The following is a 21,664-nucleotide window of genomic DNA, read 5'->3' as shown; positions in this document are numbered from 1 at the left end:
CACTTTTATGGACCCAGAGAGACATCAGTCTGAAGCAGCGTTGCATCGGCCTTCGTCACACTGATGCCTCTGTCATGTGTGATGGCATGCACAACTTGTATTTAATCTGGAGCAAAGGTCAAAAGAGCCTCTTGCTGTTTGTGTCCGTGCGTGTTTGGATTTCCTCATTCGCGCCTTCATATTTTCTTCCACTCTGATCTCTTTTAAACACTCCTCGCGCTCATCAATTGTACTCGTTCATGAATTTAATTTACCTGTGCTCGTTAATTACACGAGTGTCATTTCAGCGTTTGGCGTTTGGCGTTCCGCCACATAGTAACAGCCGTCACCGACGCGAGGGTTGGCTTCCAATGAACGCCGCGGCATCAGAAATACACACACAGGGCCGATGTTGTGACTGGCACTTGGTTGGGGGTCCCGCCTTCGGCCGCGCTCCCGCCGTGACCCCGCAGATGCCACGACAGCGGTCACGGAGGAGACCCAACGCCCTGGGGTGCTCCCGTGCCCCCCCACCCCACCCCTCGCTCTGACTCGGGATTGGCTGCGACGTTATCTGCCCCCGCCGCGCTAGTGGTGGGCTTTGGGGGAACTGGAGGGGGAAAGACGGCTTTCCCGGCAAGTCTTCCCCCTGTAGCCGTGGTAACAGCGTCAGCCGTGTGTGTAAGTGAAAGTGTATGAGGGATGGGTGGGGCGTGGCGTGGGGCGTGTGGTGGGGGGGTAGTCGGGGCTGAATGAAGGGTTAAGCACGCATGAGTAGGAGCAAAGTAGGCCACAACAATAAAAGGGAGGAGGGGAGGCGTGCACGTTCACTGTAGCTACGGCAGGATTAAGGCATATGTGTACTGCATGTGTGTGTGTGTGGGTGGTTGGATGTGTGTGTATGGGTGGTTGGATGTTGTTTTGGGGCAGACGCTCACCCTCAACCCCCCCTCAGGAGGTGCACTGAAGGGTGGAGGGGACTCAGGATGGATGTCGAGTCAAAGGTCGACTCCTGCTCCTCCAAGCTGGAAATAATTAGATTTCTCTGCACTGTACCCCATTACACACACACACACACACGCACACACACACACACACACACACACACACACACACACACACTGACGCACAAACACACATGTTGACACAAACAGATTGCTTGCCCAATTCAAAACCCCCTAGAGTTGTTACAGTCACCGCTTATGTAATAGGGTTGAATGAACAAAACAAAAACAAGCCGCAGTATCATCAGTTCACAGTACGGAAACCAGGCCAAGATATGCCGCTCTCTTAGTCTCTATCTCTCTCTCACACACATACACACACACACAGCCAAAACCAGACACACACTGTCTGACTTCTAGACACAGCGTGGTGGGGTCAGCCCGGACTGTAAGCTGTACTGTCTGTTTAATATCGGAAGGAAGCTGAACACGTCCCCCAGCTGCGTGCTGAGATGTCTATCTCTGCTCGGTCGCACCCTTTAAAAACACACAAACACATTGCTCACTGCCCACTGGACCAAAAACATGTGCAATCTAGGATTTACCTCACACTTTTCACAGCTTTGGACCGCGAGCCAAATACAGTTACATCCACTCGTACGTCAGTAAAAGTCTTCCTCTGGAGCTGCTGAGTAATTACAGGTACACAGAAATGCAACTAAAATCCATTAACGAGGGTAAAAGGCAATTACTTCCACACGGGTGGAATAAACGCATCTCAGACGGGCTCTGCCTTCCCCGTCTGAAGCTGTAAGCCGTGTTTAGTGGAGACCCGTGGCCCGGGCCCGCCACGCTGAGACAAACCGCTCTGATGAGAGAGCGAGCAGGCGCTGGGAACGCCGTAATTAACACATGGCCTCAATCATGCATCCTGAATCCATTTTCCCCTCTGACTCACTCCTGCTCCCCACCCCCCCTCACCACCACCTTGTCTGTCACACACACACACACACACACACGTGTGCATCTTTTATTCCGCCTCCACATACATACAGACGGACAGAATCTCACACAACAAGCAGAGTGGAACCACCCACACAGGCAGCGAGCAGACACCTACATGTGCTCACACAGTGACACAATCTCTCATGCCCCCTGAATTTATACCGGGATCTTGTTAAAGCCATGGCAACCGCATCCCCCATCCACCAGCCTTCAATCTATTCCTGTTAGTTTGTGTGTGTGTGTGTGTGTCTGTGTGTGTGATACAATCTACATTATTGCGTCGTCGGGGTTCGATCTGGTGGCCTTGGTAACGGAGCTAAGCACTCAAATCTGGGTCACAATCATTTGACACAAAACCAGAAATATTTCTCAAAGGTAGGAGGTGACAACTCAGAGCTCTCTGTCGGATGAATGCTGGGATTTTTTTTGTGCTCCATAAACCCCGACTTTCACTTTTCTTCAATGGCTTTTGATTGAAACACTTGTTTATTGACTTGTTTGTCAATTAAGATTAATTGTGAGTCCTAAATATCGTAATTTAATTAAATGGCGGCTCAGTAATCAGCAGGTGACTCACTTGAACATAAATCTTTTCGCTGCCTCGAGGCCATCTGAACATTTCGCCTTTCCTAACACAAGCACACATACACACACACGCCGACACACACACACACACACACACACACCTCATCACCACCTCCAGCAAAGACAAATACACTTGCCGCTACAATCACACCTGCAATGTGCGCTACACCTCGCGCACTTCCACGACCTCGAGAAAATTCCATTTCGGCACACACTCATCCCCATCAATCTCCTCTCCATCGCCTCTTCCCATAAACCTTTAACCTCACGTCCAACTCCAAGTTGCCTTGGAGCTCCCTCCATCCCCCTCCACCCAGAAGAAGCGGATCCTGCTCCAATTAAGCGAGCATTCCTCGCATGCTTCCGGGCGTCTTGAAAGTACTTTTCTTTCCTCCTCTCTCTTTAACTTTTGTTTATGTGCCGGGCTGCCTCTGCTGATGTAAATTATTGCAAGAGTGTCGGGGTGAACGATCACACGTTTCGGGCCATTAACATGGAACAAAATCATTAACTCCAGTATTAATGCACGGTGGAGCCTCGTGTTTGGTTCGTGGAAAAGTTCAAACTCGTGTTTCCCACAAAAGGTCTTTGAATGCTTTTGGACGTCGAGATAAACGACACGCGGGGAGCAGCGGACCCCGACCGACACTGGCAGCAGACACCGAGCAGATGATTATATCTTAAAACATGAATTACTTATCCCTTTGAATTCCATGATGCACATCAGACTAATGTAACATTGAAACAAGATTAGAAGAAATCAAAGGGTAAGAAGATCAGAACAATCCAGAAAGGCTGTGAACACTCAGCTGAATGTGTAAAATACACATTTCAAGCTCGCTCAATACTGATATTTTATTGAAGTATTTTACAACCTATAATTGTTTCTGGTCTTTAATACAGAGAAGATATAATCAGACCTCTCGTTTGTTTGAATAACATAACAACAGCCGTTGGATTTTAAAACTAAATACAATTAAACAAGAAGTAACACGTCATTAATCAGATTGTTGGCCTGATAACTGTGAAATTGCAAAGACAAACTTTGACGAACCAATCACACGCGTGTCTTCTTCTAAACCACCGATCATGTTCCAGGTCCCTCACCTGTTTTGAAGATCTCGTAGCGCAGAGAGAAGCCCGCCCCTTGGTGGGCGTAGTCCGAGACAAACCGGATCTGGAGGGAGGATCCCGACGAGATGATCGGCGCCGGGGCGATGTTGCTGCAGTGCCGACCCAGAACATCAGCATTTTCCGAAGTCCCGTCGCGGATCTCGATGAAGTCATACCTGATGGAATAACAAAGAGAGAGAGAGATGATTTCCTGCTGCTTGAAATGAAAACAATCTTCAGTTTGCGTTGAGCTTAACGCAGCAGGAAGGAATTAAGAGAGGTGACGGGATAAAAGGAGCGCACGGAGGGGAGATGAACATAGACGGATTGTTATGGGGTGATGCAACGTGCTAAGCTAATAAAAAACAGACAGGTGTTGCCATCAGAGTTCAGCCTCAGGACAGAATACACAGTGTCCAGGAAAAGCATTTAGGAGCACAACATTAAGACACTAGTAAATATATCTGCCACAGACTTGGCTCTCAGTCAAAGCGTCTTCGCCGTTCTTCAGTTCAATAAATTTCGCTCTTACAGCCCATTGTTGCTCGGCACAACACACTCGGATCCCTTTAACGTCAGCTTGGGGGCAAGCCATCCCCAAATCCCAGAAAACAAGATGCGAGGAGGGCTGTGTTTCCAACAAAACATACAATCTGAGGGCGAGGATGCAGGCGAAATGGACAGCTGGATGGATTCATTAATAAGGAGGCGTAAAAATAGACGGCGGAGCTTATGAAAAAATAAAGAGGCCAGGGCTTGGAGAGATGAAAGGTGAGGACATCAGCGGCACGGGGGGTGAGATGGCGCTTCGGAGAGAGAAATTAGGATAAATAAATGTCAAGTGGACTCGCTTCTTTTGCTTCCACATGCTTGAGCCTTCAGCTCAGTATAACCTTTGACTAGCCAACTGACCCTAAACGCTGAAAGCACATTCCTCACCGTCAGGTCAGTCAGTGTGTGTGTTTTTATGAGAGAAAAACAGAAAAAGAGCCAGAGAGAAAGAGAGAGAAAAAGGGGGAGAGAGCGAGTCCACCTGGCTGATCCAGAATTAGCTCATAGCGCTGTGTGTCAGTCCTCTCACATTATTAGAAACAGGCAGCAGCACAGTCATACACAGAATATAAATAACATGACACTGCTGCCAGGTCAAATATAGGCATATATTATGAATGCCCAATGAATGATAATCATATTCTAAAGGTAAAAAAGCATTGCATCACTCTCCGTATATTTCCGGGTGCTGCTTCCTCAGAACGTTTTTATTCCTCCGCTGCCTTCACAACATATTTAGGCCTCAGACGGGTGAGCGCTCGACAATGAAAACTGTCATTTGCTATAAAACACAAGGTGCATTACCTCGAATGATTTGAAAGCATAGCTTTGTTGATATGATTAAGAAAGGGCCAGCCCGTGCCTGCAGGCAGGTTTGAAAAGGTAATAATTTGGGGTTGTGACAATATTGGACGGTGTGGAAAACGCCGTAATTTCTGTTTGTTATTATCTCAGTGCTTAAGTACTGTTTTAAGTGAGTTACACAGTATTTCACTTGAGTGATGTTCTACCAAAACAAGCAATCATTTCAAAAATAACCTTCACTTTTCTTCCTCATTTTCCAAGCATGCGTTTGAGTATGTGTGTGTGCGTGAAACCTGCATTTTTGGCAAAATCTATGTTATTGTATTTCAAGTTGCGCAGCGGTGACAAATTTCCTTGTAATTTTGGTCTTTACAATAGACATCCCGGGTTCTCTCTCTCTCTCTCTCTCTCTCTCTCTCTCTCTCTCTCTCTCTCTCTCTCTCTCTCTCTCTCTCTCTCTCTCTCTCTCTCTCTCTCTCTCTCTCTCTCTCTCTCTCTCTCTCTCTCTCTCTCTCTCTCTCTCTCTCTCTCTAGTGCTACTTAATGTCTCTTCACCTCCCATATCGTGATTCCCTGCATGACTAACTGCATCGCCACAGGAGCCCTGCAGCTACGCGCAGGACGCCCTCCCATCAAACTCCAATGCAAACAAACTCTCAATTAGATCTCACGGCGAAGCCGTCAAAAAGACAACAGGGCCGCTGTTGTCTCACTAATTACTGTGATGGCTCCTTTGATGCGGGAGAAGACGTCTCCGGGTGTTCATCCACTTTTTGAACGCGGCATCTCGCTAATATTCGAAAACAGGAAACTCGCGACTTCCTCAAACTGAAAAGTAGTCAGTAAATCTGAGAGCTACCAATCAGCACTCGGCTGTGTTCATTTATGGCATCTAAGCACTAAGACTGCTTTTGTGTGCGGCTTGGAATAAAACGTGGATTAAGTAGAGTCACTAAGCCTCTTTTTTTGGGGGCTATCTCATTCCTGCAGTGTTCTGATTCCTATACAGAGCATTTGAGCTAAGACTGCTGATGGAGGGATAATCCCAGCCACGTTAATCTAGATCAGAGTGGCACATGTACAGGTGAGGATCAAAGTGGCAAAATGCTGCAACGAGCTTGAAATGTCACCATAACATTGCTACCACCTTCAAAGTGGTCTTTTCCATTAATGTCCAAAATATATGCTCACACCAGGCAAGCCCACTTTTAATGAAGGCAGTTTGGAAACCGTTGAGATTTGGTTTTCGCATCGAGATCAGTTTAGTAGTCACGAGTGTGATGAGGGCGTTATCAGAGATGGAGGGTTCAATGAACGGTGGTATTGAGTTGGATTATGGGAATTGCAAGATCCATCATTTTTGACTAAAAGTCCGGATCCATCTGCTCGTCGTTCTTTCTCTCTCGGGGCCCTCAACTGTACGAGAGTGCAACGCTAAATCGCTGGAGTGCTCGTTCACCAATTCACATTATATCTGTGCACCGGCATGGAAGAGCACGTGTGAATTATTCAAAGACAGATGTCATTCCTCACTCTGAAGCGAGCCGTGTATTTGTACCGCCATTGGAGCGAGTTCCTGTGTCCCACCAACAGTTAAAGTATGTGACGGTTGGGGCCGGGGGGGCGGAAGCAAATCTGCACAGAAGTAGGCCCGGAGAACTCTTTTACTAGTGAGCACAGAAGCCGTCGTCCAATTCTCTTATACGTGTCTTGGTTGTAATCCTGTATTACAGAGGCGATCGTGAAGGCTTTAGCTGCGAGCTCCCACGGTGAGCCTGTAAGAGCCACTGCCGCTCTCCCTAAGTACGCCTGCTTAGGGCTGTAACTGACACATGCTTGGGGAAAACACACACTCAAACATGTGCCAACAAACGCACACATGCAGATAGGCCGACGTGTGCGCACGGACGGACGCGGGCGCACACACTCGCCGTCGTATCGCCAACGCCAAGGATAAAGGAGCTGAGAGCCTAATTAGGTTTTAATTGATTTTGGAGTGGGTCTCTATCCCTCTCCGTCTCCCTCGCTCTCTCCTGTCGTGGATTAGCGTCAGTGAGTGAGTGTTCCTCAGATGTGATTATTGACCTGTTCGCTCAGCCTCTCCCCGGGCTCTGATGAATACATGCATGAGGGCCTGACGTGTGAGAGCCCACTGTCTGCCGCTCTCAAAAACACACACTTCCATGCATTCCACAGCACACACACACATCAATTATTCGCGCACACGCAGAGCCTGAGATGACGCGCAGACTAGCGTCTTCACACACACACACACATTCACCGGCAGCCCAGATACCATCACTGCCGTTTTGATCCACACCCCGCCCACGTCTGACACCACCCATCCCCTGCTTTCTGTCTGTCTGGCGGTCTGTCTGGGTCGGCATGGCCGGCCCTGTGTTTAAGGAGCCATTACGGGGCACCGGGGGCACCGGCACCCCCTCCCCCCTGCTTCAGTTTGCCCATAGAGAATATCTGGAGCAGAGGGAGAGGGGTTGAGGAAACTAAAAACCCTCAAGGGCCAGTAATTCTGCACCAGTCCAGACATGTCTTCTCTTCCACTGCTCTCATATATCACTCCGCCCCTTCCGACAAAACAACTAATTGCCTTTCGCACCTTTGCTGTTTTTCGGGGACTAGGGACGTCCCCTGCAGGCATTGGCACCTCAGCACAGAGAAACACGACTGCCGTATGTACACACTGTATGTATGTATATTTACAAGCCTCCCAACTCGACCAGCAGTCACTCCTGCTGCTATGAGCACCAACAGAGTTCTGTCTGCAAAAGAAACTAGCTTGTGTTTCATTTAGTTTCATCAAATTACACAAAAGATTTACACGCAATTCGCTATGTTCGCGTCATGGTGGTCTGATTTATTTTGTTTGTGCCCATAAAAGAGCAACAGCTGCTCGCGAACATCAGCAAACCAAACTTGGCTGTGCTCACACACTTGAGGCCTTCAGTAGAAATGATTTTTTTTCCTCTGTGTGTGTGTGTGTGTTTTTTTTTTACTCCTCCCAGTGAGTGTTTTCCACTCTCGGAGCATGAGATCCCGATCCGGTAAACAATGAAGAAACGTCTGTCGCTTCTTTCGTCTCCTTCTCGGTGATGGATACAGAAGCAGAAAGCAAGGCGGAGAGTGTACAGTAGACACACAAGCTTTTACATACATACACACACACACAGTACCACCCACTCCTCCCACCCTCAATCGGGACTCTAATAAACCATAAGTGCCTCTGAAATATTAACTAGATGCTGCGAGCGAAATCCCTGCAGATCCACGGGGCCTGCCATCTTCAATCTAGCCCCCAAAACAAATGGCACTCCTCCCTTCCTCATCTCCTCATCTCCTCATGCCTCACTCCCCTCTCCTCTCCATCACAGAGCCATACTTACACAAGACTGAGGCCAAACCGCTGACCACAAGCCGTCTGGGCTCGGCCCCGGACCTTCTAGAGCAGCATCGATCTGAAACATCAGACTATAACTGCTGTCTGAGCTGAAGCCGTGACCCCGCCGCCCCGGCTGGATGCGTTATGAATCCTCCATCAACATGTTTTTGCCATTGAGATCGCCGCAATTCACCCGGACCGAATTTAGATCCGCAAGTCCACTTGGATGACATTCATTTGGGCCTGAGCCTCGACTCAAATGCATGTAATTAAAGAAAGCGTTTGGAATGGGTGTCTAAAAAAAACAAAAAAACATGAAATCATCCCTCTTACTTATTATAGCAACATCATGACCGCTGCACGCTGATGACCACGATATTGTCAGAAACGCCGGCCAGGTGCCAGATATAGACGGATCACAATCTGAACAACTCCCTTCAGTCGTGACCTCTGGCATCTCATCCGTCTCTCCTCTCATCCTCAACCGTCACCCTCATGGTCGTCGTCATCCTCGTCTCCCTCTGACCCCCCCCCCCTCCCTCCCCTCCTCCAGCCATTGGTGATCATCTATCGATTTCCCATTACAAGCGGAATACAGAAATTGATCCCACACCTCTCTGCGGCCCCTCTGGGTATTCGTAATAGGGTGATATCATGCACACAGGAGAGTTGTTGCTCCGTCTCACTGTGATCAGGCATGTCCCAGTCCAAAGGGATTTACAGCCGTGTGTGTGCGTGTAAAGTTATATCATCAAATCTTCCCACCTCCGGCTGCAGTCAATAACAAATAACCAAATAAATAAGTGAGAGAATAAAAACCACAGAGGCGGAAGGAAATGGATCTTCCGGAATGACTACAGCTTTATGGTGCGTGCGTGCGTGTATATGGCGATTCTGTTTCAATGTTTAATTCAACTGTGTAAAAATAAAACACCTCCTCCTCCGGCGAGATGAGAGGGGGAACGGAGGAACTGAAGGGAAGAAAGCGATAGATCAAGAATGGGAGGAAGATGAAGCCAAAGAGAGGGAGGGAGAATCGTTCAGCTGCTATATCACTAGGTAGCATCCCGGGGCTCGGCGATGGCTGATTGCATTAGAGATATGGGCCTGATATTTCATCTAGCCTTTATTACATTTAGTTCACATCAATCGGCTGGCAACCTGGAGGTAAGAGCTATTTGGCACGCGGCCGGACTCCCCCTGAAATGAAATCCTGAATTAAAGTGCCACCTCAGACACGGAGCGCCTGCATAAGGCTGGGATTTGATTGCTGCAGTAGAGCCGCGGTTTGGCTACGTTGCATCGTCAGAGTACTGACAGTTTGAACCCACTGAGAGAAAATCACCAACTGGCTAGGGATATTAGCCAGAGTTCAGACCCCTTGGCTGTGCTGACCAAGCACTTTTCTCAGTTTTATAACGGCTTAAAGTGCCCACGGGGGGGATGATAGCTCATGAGCGCCAGGTTGCGTGCTTAAGTGCTTACGTGCGTGTGTTTTTAAGCGTATCCACTGAAAACATGTGTCCATTTACCATCTTTATGACCACGTATATATGTATTTTTTTGTCCCTAAAGTGATTCCGCGATCAGCAGGCCAGGCCACGTAGCCCTGCGTCTTTCAGGTAGCACACAGCTCTGGTTTTCCCTGCTGCCGTCTCTGCAATCCAAGCTGTCACGCCAGATTTTCAGCCTTGACCAAGATGGCGGCTCCTCCACCTCCGCAGCCCCCCGGCTCCCCTCGCCCCTAACCTCGCGGAGGACCGTGAAAACATGCAGAAATCTACTCTCTGCTCCCTCACACTGCCGTGCCTAATCATACAGGCAAAAAAAAAAAGAAAAAGGAAGCTGCTTGTAAAAAGCGCTACAGGGACTCGGATCAATCCGGGTAAAAAGCATAGCACAGGACGGAGAGAGCGGGGATATCGAGCCGTACTTTGGCTTTTTCCACTTATTCCTGCTGCTATTCCCATGCCCCAAAGGGAAAAGCATCCTCCTTGAACACAGAAGGGCAAACACATTAGTGCCAGAGGTTACGCATAAATAAATGTAGCCGTGATCCTCCTTTAAAATGGGGTTATCACGAGGAGGCTGGCTGGGTAGATGGACGACTGGATGGAGGGAAACGCAGCAGCGAGTCTTACAAACTAATACTCACTTACATGGTTGCAGAGTTACTCACTCGGAGACGCCTTTTCCCCCACCCACGCTCGCTGACTCTCACACACACACACACACACACACACGCTCACACTCATACATACAGGATGAAGGGAGATTGAGTGGGAGTGTGTGTTAGAGGGCAGGCCAAGGCCTCGGTCCCTCCAGGCGAGCGTAAAAAAGAAGAAAAAACTCATCCCAATAAAAAACCTTCTGTGGAGAGGCGAAACGAGGAGGCAATTTCAGTTTCCGTTCCTCCTCCCTCGGCCTCCTACTGCCCTGCTCGCCTTGGGCTGTGAGAAACTGCTTGACACACTGCTTATCAACAGCTGAGCCGCTCTCCTCGCCGCCGCCACAGAAGGGAAGTCCAGCGTGCTTCTGTGTTGACACTGCGACGCTGGTGTAAATGCGGCATTACTGAGAAGCGTAATGCCAGGGAGATGAGTATGCGACGTTTCGCCTTCGACAAAGGCGACAGAAAAACCCGGAGACACAAAGCCGAGCCATCAAAATAACGTTCGCCAGCCTCGCTGCGACGTGACACAACTCTGCGAACGGAATCGACAATCACTGCGAAGCCCTTTGCACCAAAGCGGCCATTGATGTCATCATGAAAGTGAAACTTCTTTTTTTGTATCCTGGCCAGACAAATTGCTTTGTCAGCGAACAATGCAGAAGAGAAAGAAAGAAAAAACACCCATGTAGGATTATCAATTCTTCAATTTGCAGAGAGAGGGGAGGGCTGGAGGAATACAGGGCCATAACTGCAGCGACTAAACGGATACATCTCGTCTGTGTTCACTTTAGACACACAATGAGAACGTCTCAAAGTGGGTGAATTGTGTAACGGTCTCCTTGACTCTGTCGTACACAAGGGGATTAAACAGCGGAGACCGTGACTTCTTCCTCCTTCCTCTGAGGTCAAAGACAATAGAAGGCCATATGATTTGGATTATTCATCTCTCTGAGAAAGGAAGCTGACCAAGGCATTCACAAACAGCTGGGCTTCATTCTCTCTCCCCTGTTTATTGTCTCTCTGCCTTTCCCCCCCACACACACACTCCATCTACGTCATCTGCCCCCAAACTCGAGTCCAGGCAACCCTGATCAAAATGAAGAGGTTGTTAAAAGATTCATTCTCAAAATGTGTCTAAACCTTTTGATGAGATCAGCCCCTTGAGCTTGAGAAGAAACGGTTCCAAGCGGAGTAAAACGAAATATCTTTTGGCGAAAACGCATGACATCATCAGTTTAACCCGTGGAAGAAACGCATTGACTAATTATTGAGACATTTGAAATCATTCTTTCCATGCAGTCTTTACTGGGACTTTGCTCGTCTGTTTTTCAGCACCGGGCGAATGAGATGTTGAGACCGAGATGAGGAACGTTTTCTCAGAAGAGAACGTGCTGCTGATGTGCCCTTGAGCACAGGGATTTAAGCCAGTAGTTGCTCCAAAGAAGCCTTCTAAAGTTTGCGGTTGCACTGGGCAGCGACCAGTACATGATGTGTGTGATGGTGTGAATGTGTAAAGGGTCGGCGCTGAAAAGAGCTTGTGTGCTCGCCATCCTCGCCATGAATAACAATTTCACAAGAAAAAAAGAAGAAAAAAAAAAACCACGGTCCACTTAACGGTCTGCGTTTTGCAGAAAGCTCGTACCGACAATTAAAATTTCCTTTGCAACTGACCTATTGTGGTCAAAAATGTGGGACATTTTTCAACGACTCAAGCCAAACCGCCTGCAGTGAATAATAATAGTGTCATGTAAAAAAGAAAAAAAAAGAACACAGGAAATTGCTTATTTGGGATGCAAATGCCTTCGCAGCATACTAATGCGAATGTCACCACAAATCATCATTAAGCCGGAATAATAACACAACGTTTATCGGTTTTCAGACAGGACTCCGTCTTTGCCGGCTTACTTGCAGTCCAGCCTCTCGATCTCGAAGTGCGGGTTGAAGTTGAGGACGATGCGCTGCGACGGCTCCGGCGCCGTGATGACCCAGTGGCAGTTCTGGTGAGGCGGGTACTCCAATGGGTAACCGGGGGAGGTGATGTAACCGGCGTTGCTGGCGTCGAAGACTGCGCCGCACTCTGGCGCTGTAAAAGGGAGACGGAAGGGCGGGGCACAATAATGGATTGTTAAATTCAGGAAATTGAGTACAATTCTATTCTAAACATGCGTTTCTACATCTGTCAGTCGCCTGGCGGGCCGCCGTCACACCATATAAACCCCCAGTAAATGGCGGTGACTCAGAGGACGCTCCCTGATTTATCTCGTTTCTTCGTATGAAGATGTGATGAGCAACAAATGAGCGCTAAAACAAAGAAAGCAATTTAGGCCGTCAGTTTGGAGGAAATTGGAAAAACTTCTCTATTGTGGATTCTCAATGCCAGTGGGACCACATGGGTAAGCTATTAAAACAATAAAAGAGCATCAATGCTGCATTTGTTGGGCGCCACGCACACACAGAGCCTTTTTTCACCCTCTTCCACACCCAGGCTCTTATCTCTCTCGGTCCCCTTCGGGAGCGTTCACCAAGTGTAATTGTTGCTCTGGCAAGCCAATCTGCAAACATTAGGACACATTCCCTGATCCTATCACGCTCTCCCAGGAACAATAGCCTGCCAATGGCGTCGCTCGGCGGGCTCCGACAGGAAGTGACACGCAGACGGCCTGTCTGGCGGGGTTCTGGGGGGTCACCCCGACTCTGTAATGAGAAGCCCGCGCCTCAACAAAGGCCCTATTCTCTGCTCACGCCCCGACAGCGAAGACAGCCCTCGCGCTTGGCGTTATCTCCCATAAACACGCTAAACACATAAACCCACATGCACATACACGTAGAAACATGCATGCATGTGCACACACACACACAAAATGGGCCATCACACTCACGCTTACACAGCGCTGTGCACAATGATTCTTTTATTACTCTTGCATTGCAATAGATTTGCAGGCATTATTATTCTCCACGGAGGCAAAGGAGCGACGTGTTCTCCATGACAACAGCGGGGGGTGGAGGGGTTTAGCTCTTCCTCTGTATATGTGTGTGTGTGTGTGTGTGTGTGTGGATGCTGGTGTGCCAGGGGATCTCTAAATGTAATGAACTTTGTGATATTGAACTCAAAGCGACAAATGTTTTCTTCATATTGTCGCTGGCGTGCGTCATCCCATGTAAGGAAAACAACATCCAGAGGAAGGAAAGCGGCGATCAGGCAACAAAGTGAAGCTGATGGTACACTGCCATTAACAATGCAGCGCCAAACGGTGGGCTTAACCACTCAGCCACTGAGATGCATCTATTCTTGACAGAAATGGGTTGATATTCCTGCCTGTTTCTTTCAAATTTCTGTGAAAGCATCAATAAAGGAAGCGGGAAAAGAAAGAAAGAAGAAGGAAAAAAACCAGCACCAAAGGCTTGAAGTGTAATAGACCCTTCAAGTGTTGACATTTCCACCGCCTATTGTGCTTAAAAGGCACACTTAAGATTCTCTGACATTTGATAGAGCAGCGATGGCTTCCTCACTTTGTTGCTGGAGAGGAGCGGTGCCCACGCTCACACACCAGGCGCACGCAGCTGCCGGTGGTTTCATGCGAGTGCGCGACTCCAGCCGCCCACGAGCGTGCACGCAGATAGGTGCACGGAGGCACGACGGCGCGCACGCAAGCTCAGCTATACATGTGCACATGTGAAGAAGGCACGTACGGGGATGCGTGCTTAAACGCACACCCACACTTTTTTATATATATACACACACACACACACACACACAGCCGCAGCTCTGTGTTCAAACGGCCACCCACGCACACACATAAATCCAAATACATGCAGAGGGCCTGTCAATCACAGAGGCCGACAGAGGTGTGGAAAACAGCTAACTGAAACATTTCTAAAAGATAGCAGGGATGGCAAAGAATGACACACACACACACACACACACAGACAGAGTGACACACACACACACACACAGTCATTGTTGGGAAGCCTATGGAGGGAACGGTGTGCAAGAGGCTATCGGCACGCAGAGCCGCGGCAGATTAAGCCGTTTGGGGGGAATCCTGCAGCCTCGACACTTTTTTTTTCCCTGAGCTGCCCATTCAATGGCCTCCGGGAAGGATGAAGAGGAGGAGGTGGAGGCGAGAGGGATGAAGAGGGGTGGGGAGGTGGGATTACAGCGGGAAGGAAAATGGAAAAAGGCGAAAAGGAGAGGATGAAAGGGAGAGGAGGATTGAAAGAGGAGAGACAGTGAGGCGATGGATAAAAGATGGATTGAGGAAGAAGGGAGAAGATTGATCGGATGGGGACGAGGGTGAAGGCGGTGAGTGGGGTTGATGTACGACGGGCAGGTGCGAGGAACGAGGTGGGAAGAGTGAGGGGGAGAGACAGGCGGAGAACGAGGGAGGGAGGTAGGGAGGCGACAAAAGGTGATGAGGAAGGTGAAATACAGAGGATGAGGAGGAGAGAGAAGGATGCAGTGAAGGAGTAAGAGAAGAGATGAAGCGAAGGGACTGTGTGTGTGTGTGTGTGTGTGTGTGTGTGTGTGTGTGTGTGTGTGTGTGTGTGCGTGTGTGTGTGTGTGGAGCCTGACGAGCCTCATTAAGACATGCCTGCTATCCAGCAGCTCCCTGTAGACACTGACCCCACCGGGAAACCTCTGTCAGTCAGCTCTTACACACACACAGAGACACACTAGCAGCGTGTGTGTGTGTGTGTGTGTGTGTGAGAGAGAGATTGTTTGCTGCTTCTGCTCAGAAAAAAAGAGAGAACGATGGGGATGCAGCAGCAATAAATCTGTTCTCAATGAATGAGAAGATTTTCTGATGACAGACTAGTTTATTTTTCCCTAATTGCATGGACATAGTCGGATATGTACTGACGACATGAGTGTGTGTGTGTGTGTGTGTGTGTGTGTGTGTGTGTGTGTGTGTGTGTGTGTGTGTGTGTGTGTGTGTTTCACTGCTAAGCAGAATGTCTCGGTGAGAACAGAACTTGTGGTATTGGATGAGTAACACGGAGGAAGCACTCAGGAGCTGCCAGCGAGCTCCATGAATTACACTGTCTCTTCTCCTAGAGGAGCCAATCTGTCTCCACACACACACCACATATGTTTCTACCATGCGGGGACCAAACTTCGATGAGGCTACATGTGAACAATGTCACCGCTATGTGTGTACACACACTGTATGTTGGAGCGAGAGTGTATTTGTAAACGTGTGCATTCCCATTATTATTCTGGATGAAATGCAGCAGAAATATTACGAGCGTGTGTGTGTGCGAGTGTGTGCGTCGAGACGCGTGTCGTTTGTTTACGGCGTAGATTCTGTCAAAGAAGTGAATGTTAAGTGAGATTTGTGTGCGCACATTTTCTAGTCACTCCAGATCAAGTCAAACCCGGGAGATGTCTTTGTATGAAACGCGAGTGCCTTTATCTTCATTATCTGGGAAAATGTGCATATGTCTGCATGTCTTAGCTGGCGCTCTGTGTGTGTGTGTGCATGTGTGTGCGTGTGTGTGCGCATGTGTGTGTGTACGTCCCACGTTCTCATTTCTATTAGCCGCCTTATCGGGAGAAGTATGGCGTCACGCTCTGGGATAAGCTGCGAGTGTGAGGAGAGGCGCTGATAAATCCCTCCATCATTCCTAGTGTCTCCACCCCGCCCCCTCACCCCACCCACCCACCTTAATTAAAAAAGTGCTATCGCCCAGAGTGAAGGAATGAGGGGAGAGTGGGCCGCACTCATCCATTCAGTCAAGAGCAGGGGTTGTCTCTGACTGCTTTTAATCTCACCCATTCCACACTAGACTGGACCCCAGCAGAGGGAGAGGATGGGGAGGAAGGGCGAGCAGGAGAGATTCACTTTCATCGCCCTGAGCTCCAACACCTTCATGCAGCGGCAGGACGACGGCGCTCTGGGGAGTAGAGGCAGCGGTAGGAGATGTACTGGTAGCAATACTCCCCGACATATAGAAGATTAAATATAATATGATGTACGTACTTGTGGCATTCGTTTGGTCTGTGTGTGTCAAAAAAACCTCATGTTTTTTGATACATTTGAAGTTTTCTGCAGTTATCTACCTGAACTCTGGCGACAAACAACCATCATCCCGGGGATGCAACGTTCACGCACAAAAGCTTGTTGTTTAACCGTGTTAAATGTGTTAAAAAGAGGATTTTCTTTCTCTTTTCTTTAGAAGAACTATCAAAAGTTACATGAAAGCCAGATAAATATCCCCAAATCCTCTTTCCCTCCCTCTCTGTCTTCTTTATTTTCTCTCCTCCTCCCGCCCTAACAGGATAAGTGCCCCATGCTAATCAGCTAAATGCACAGCGCTGGCCACGCTGATCAATGGTTCAATGGATCAATGGAGGAAGCAGATGGTTGCTGGAGCCTGCAGGGGGGCAGCGGTGTGGACCTAATCCTGAAGGCTACCTGACTGCCTGTGACTCCAGTATCATGTCTTTCTTCTCCCTGCGTTGTACTCCTTTTGTCTCCAACATGCACAGCAGAAGCACTTTGCACAAAAGATTCCCCTCAGAGTGGAAACGGCACAAACATCAGCGAGGGGGAGCTGTGAAGAATCGAGCTCCGCTGCGAGAGTCTTGGTGATTTGTTGCCCCCCCCCCCTTACCGAATGTTACCTTTCAGTGGAACTGACTGCTCTCAAAAAAAAAACCTTTCAGGGGGAGAATTGCACTTCTTCCAAAAAGCAGTTTCTTTTTAATTCACACTCTTCAGCCTTTCCTCTCGTGTCGGCCTTTCCTCTTTAACCCCGCTCGTGAATTACAGTACATTTAAAATGCTTTGCCTCTTGACAATGCTAACCCCCTCCCAGCTCCCATCTAAACCCGTCCCTAAGCGCCCGTTAAGACCCCCCGTCCCCGCCCTTTCCCCCACCGCCTCCCGTGCGGCTAATGCGCCACAGTGAAAGACCCAGCTCTGTTTTATTTATGGGGGGTCTTGTTTTTAATTTCACCCCAAGTGCGGCGGGGCCGCTCCAGAGCCTGTGACTCTGCTACCTGACTGGTATTGAACGGGCCGCTCGGTTTGTCTTTGGCTATGAATGCTAATAGGTGACCTTGTTTTCGCAGCTGATACCTCCCGAGACTGAGGGCAGATTAAAACACGGAGAAATGCAAAGAATTGAACGCCGGGTTGCAGGGGAGAGAGAAAAGGGGCGACGGCATAAAACAAACAGGGGACCGTTTAAAAAAAGACCAACAAAGAAGATCAGAATGACAAAGTCCATTCAGCCAGGACTTAACATTTGGAAAATAAATGATTAAATGAATAGAAATCCAACTCTGACGGAAGTGGATAGGAGAGGATGCACAGAGGCCCACTCAATAAAGATGCAAATGAGATGCTTAATGGCCTGAATATTAATGCTCGTGGTAGGGAATAATTGATGTACATGTCATCGAGTCAAACTATTGTGATTACAGTACAAGTGGATTGCAAGTCCTTCTGCTTCGGATGTAAAGATGGCAGCGAATATGTATCGAGACATGAAAAGGGGACCTTCCCCGTTCCGCACGAGGACGCCACCATGCAGAGAACAGCAGGCCACAGCTGGAAATGTCCAAGCAGCGAGCGTCTTTCATGGGTCGCCAAGCTTTCATAAGGTTTAACACCTCAGGCGTGCATCATTTTGTTCCACAACATTGTCTCTTTTATTTTATTTCATGGGAAACCCTTTTTATTCTCCTGGAAATGGACCGCGCTGCTCAAACCAGATGGAGCTGATCATCAAAAGCAGGAACCTTTAATGTCACGCCAATGCGCTTCAATTCCATTTCGCAACAGTCCGTTTTTCTAAACGCTAGATAAACTGCACTCCTAACCACACTTAAGCTGTGTCGCACCAGACGAGTGTCACTTCATAAACCGACGTGTTCCCTCTGAATCCAGTGCCCTTTTAACTGCGTGACCCCATGCACGCTTTGATGTCGCCCTTTCCCTCTCTCCCTCTGCTTGATGCACAAACCACCTCCCCCAAAGTCCTCCTCCTTGTTCCCTTCTGTTTCTGCACATTGAGACTTTGCTTCCATTCCTCTCTGCAGTTGCTGTCTCTCTGTCCCCTCGTGTCTCTCTCTCTCTCTCTCTCTGGGCTGCACCCTGCTCCTCTCTGAACCTCCCCGTTCTGTCTCCGTTCTGTTCCCCTTCAGTCTTCTCTTTCCTCTGGCATGTGTGTGTAATGTGGCTCTTGAGGGGAGCATAGAGGCAGGGACATGTGGTGCAGTGTCTTGGCAGGGGAAAGAGAGAGAGAGAGAGAGAGAGAGGGAGAGGGAGTAGAGGACAGGAGGGAGGGAGGAGGGCTAGCTTCTTGCTTGCCTGATGGCTGCCAAGAGGCCCACATCTGTCTCTGATCAAGGGGTACACAGGCAGCCATGAAACCCAAACACGCAGAGACGTTGAGAGGGACGGCTGTGCTGACTGTCCTATTTACAACAAGTAGCCTCAACAAGAGGGAGAGAGCCATGTGAAGGGAACAGAGCTGAGCTTCTAGCGGGAGACTCAACAGTCACCAGGACCTGGACCAGGAGGGACCAGCAGCCTTTACTCCTGGAGGAGAGGAAACGCTGCAGCCACATGTAGACGGACACCACGCGTCAATGTGTTATTATAGGAAACCATTACTGTGGTATAAGCATGATGGATTACCTCATACGCAACATTCTCAAACATTATGTTTACTCTCCTCTGCGCGCAACGATCCACGAGCACGCGCGTCCACGTTAAATAAATATGAACTGTGCCACGCGGAGCCAAACCATCGCATTTAAGAGTGCGAGAGTGGCTAAGCGCGCGAGCTAAAGGCCATGTGTCATCACGCCGGTGGCGTCACTTCTCTGCATGGTGGCCCCCCCGACATACAGCCACCATCCTCCCGCACATTTATGGGGACAAAATGAAGCAAAAACTCATTATTGCGATTCTGTGATCAGCTCGCCAGTTGGACCTCTGTGCTCCCTGGTGTTAAATCCACAATTAATGAGGCTTCGAAATAAATTTGGCGCTGTTTCCGACTCGAGCTCCGCTCGCTCTCTGTGCCGTTTCCGTGCGTTACGGAGAGAATTAGCCCTGTTTAAGTGCCTTAAAGCAAGACTCGGAATCCTTAGCAGCTGCAGGGCTGCTGTTCAGCAGCTCATCCCGCACTATAATCTCCCTGCTTATTGTTATCTGATTGGTGAGCGCGCGCGGAGGAGGTGACGGTGCGCCGCCGCCTGGAGCTGCCGGTGCTCGGCGCTCAGCCCTCACCCTGCACAGACAACCCCGAGGAGCACGAGGAGGGAATGAAGGAGGCAGACTTGTGGCGGCGGATGAAGATAATGCTTACAACGGTGATCATTACAGTCTTATTAGTGGAATCCCACGATGACGGCGTTGCTTTTACGCACGGTTTCTTGGACACACGCGAATTGATAAAATAGCAGGTGATAGAGCAGCATGCTCGTGAAACATCTTCTCATCCGGATGTGAGGAAGCATTTTAATCAGGCACAGGTTTGTTTGTTTATTTCCCTTTGATGAATAATTTAACCACAGAAAAACAAGGGGGAACTCAGGGTAAACAATGTGATGTATGCATATAATCAACTCATTCACAGTCCAGTGAGCAGCAGTCGAGCTGGGACAGATAACTGTTTCCGATCCGCTAAATATTTCATGTTCTTTAGTTTTAAACGTGTAACAGCTGGCTTATTGGCACGGCGGTGGCACTGAAGTAGTCAGACTTTAATTTAAAAAGTAATCTCGAATTTGGTTCACACACACAAAATCTATAAAAATATACATATCTATACACACACACACACACAATATATATATATATATATATATATATATATATATATATATATATATATATATATATATATATATATGTAATCGAGAAAATATTGGGTCTGGTAATCACACAATGCATTTGCCATTCAGGCTATTATTGAAATAATGTGAAACATACGACAAGGCTCTCGTGTAAAATACAAACTAAACAGTTAAACTAACAGTGTAAAGCCAGCAGATGAAACCAAATGTCCTGTTCAGATGTTAAACTCATTTATTTCCCATTTGGCGTGTTTTGGTGCGTGCGTCAAAATCAAAGAAGTGACTAAAACTCACCATCTTCGCCTCGGACTCTCAGTGCCAGATGACACATTGTCATTAAAAATCCAATCAGCGATGACTCAAAATCCATCTTGGATGACGTTGAAAACTCGCGGCGAGCTTAAACTTTATAATGTTTCCACCTCGTTGAATATAAACGCAGCTGTTCCTCAAACAAAACTAAAAAACTAAAAATCCACACCCCTGTCGGACCAAAACACCGCTGGCAACAGTCAAAGCGAGACTTCAGGAATAATCCCACGGCGTTTCTCAAACCATTGGTGGAGGAAAACTGTGCCAGCTACATGTCATTGATGGGATTATATTTGCCTTTTAAGTCTGTCCATTTAGCCACTCAACCTCATCCAGAATATAGCGAACAAACAAACTCCTTGATCAACACGGCGTGCGCTCCGCAGCTGGGAGGCTTCGGGCGGTATCTGCGCTCCGGAGGCAGCGGCTCCAGGGTGCGTCAAGTCCCGGCTGAGAGCCTCTCATTCCCCCGGAATCAACCCTCTCTGCGTCCGCGCGTCCGTTGCGCACACGAGGCTCGTTGGCAGCAAGTCCACAGTCGCAGCCCTCAAGGAAGCATGAGTCCGAGTCTTTTTCTTTAATGCTCTCGGAATTATAAATCAGAAAAAGGTGTTGCGCTCCGGCTCTCCCAAAAATAAAAAGACAAGAGAGACCGTGCCACCTTCCTGCTGCAGCTCGTCTCTGCTGCGTGTCTTCGGCTCTCTGGTAGCGGCTCTGTGCAGCCTGCTGACAGCGGACCGGCTTGTGGACGCGTCTGGGAGGCGTGTGTAGTGAGTGTGTGTGTATGTGTGTGTGTGTGTGTGCTGGAGTGATCGCGCTTTTGAGCTGAGCAGCTATCGCGTTACAGTCACGGCGCCTCGGCTCCGCCCCCTCCCGTAGGTCGCTGATCACTGGGAGGGGGAGAGGGAGGTGTGGGGAGGTTCCACGTGCACGCGCCTCCCCCCCCTCTCTCTTTCAGAAGATCCCACAGATATGCGCTGTTCCAC

At 48.7% G+C, this 21,664-nt stretch overlaps 1 protein-coding gene across 1 annotated transcript in view; it reads right to left on the bottom strand.

Annotated features, from left to right (window-relative positions):
• Positions 1 to 21,453, bottom strand: part of LOC137793918 (neuropilin-2-like) — a 36,909-nt gene extending 15,456 nt beyond the window's left edge. The window contains exons 1-3 of the mRNA XM_068590356.1: positions 20,661 to 21,453; positions 12,458 to 12,635; positions 3,621 to 3,802 (exon numbers count right to left, since the gene is read on the bottom strand). Coding sequence (XP_068446457.1) covers positions 3,621 to 3,802; positions 12,458 to 12,635; positions 20,661 to 20,736 — 436 coding nt within the window. The 5' untranslated portion in view covers positions 20,737 to 21,453. The remainder of the gene's footprint in view (positions 1 to 3,620; positions 3,803 to 12,457; positions 12,636 to 20,660) is intronic.
• Between the last annotated feature and the right edge of the window lie 211 nt (positions 21,454 to 21,664).

The sequence above is a fragment of the Clinocottus analis genome, unplaced genomic scaffold (assembly GCF_023055335.1).
Source record: "Clinocottus analis isolate CAN_PGR_092001 unplaced genomic scaffold, fCliAna1.0.p SCAF_24, whole genome shotgun sequence".
NCBI lineage: Eukaryota > Metazoa > Chordata > Actinopteri > Perciformes > Cottidae > Clinocottus > Clinocottus analis.
This window is presented reverse-complemented; position numbering and strand designations above follow the sequence as displayed.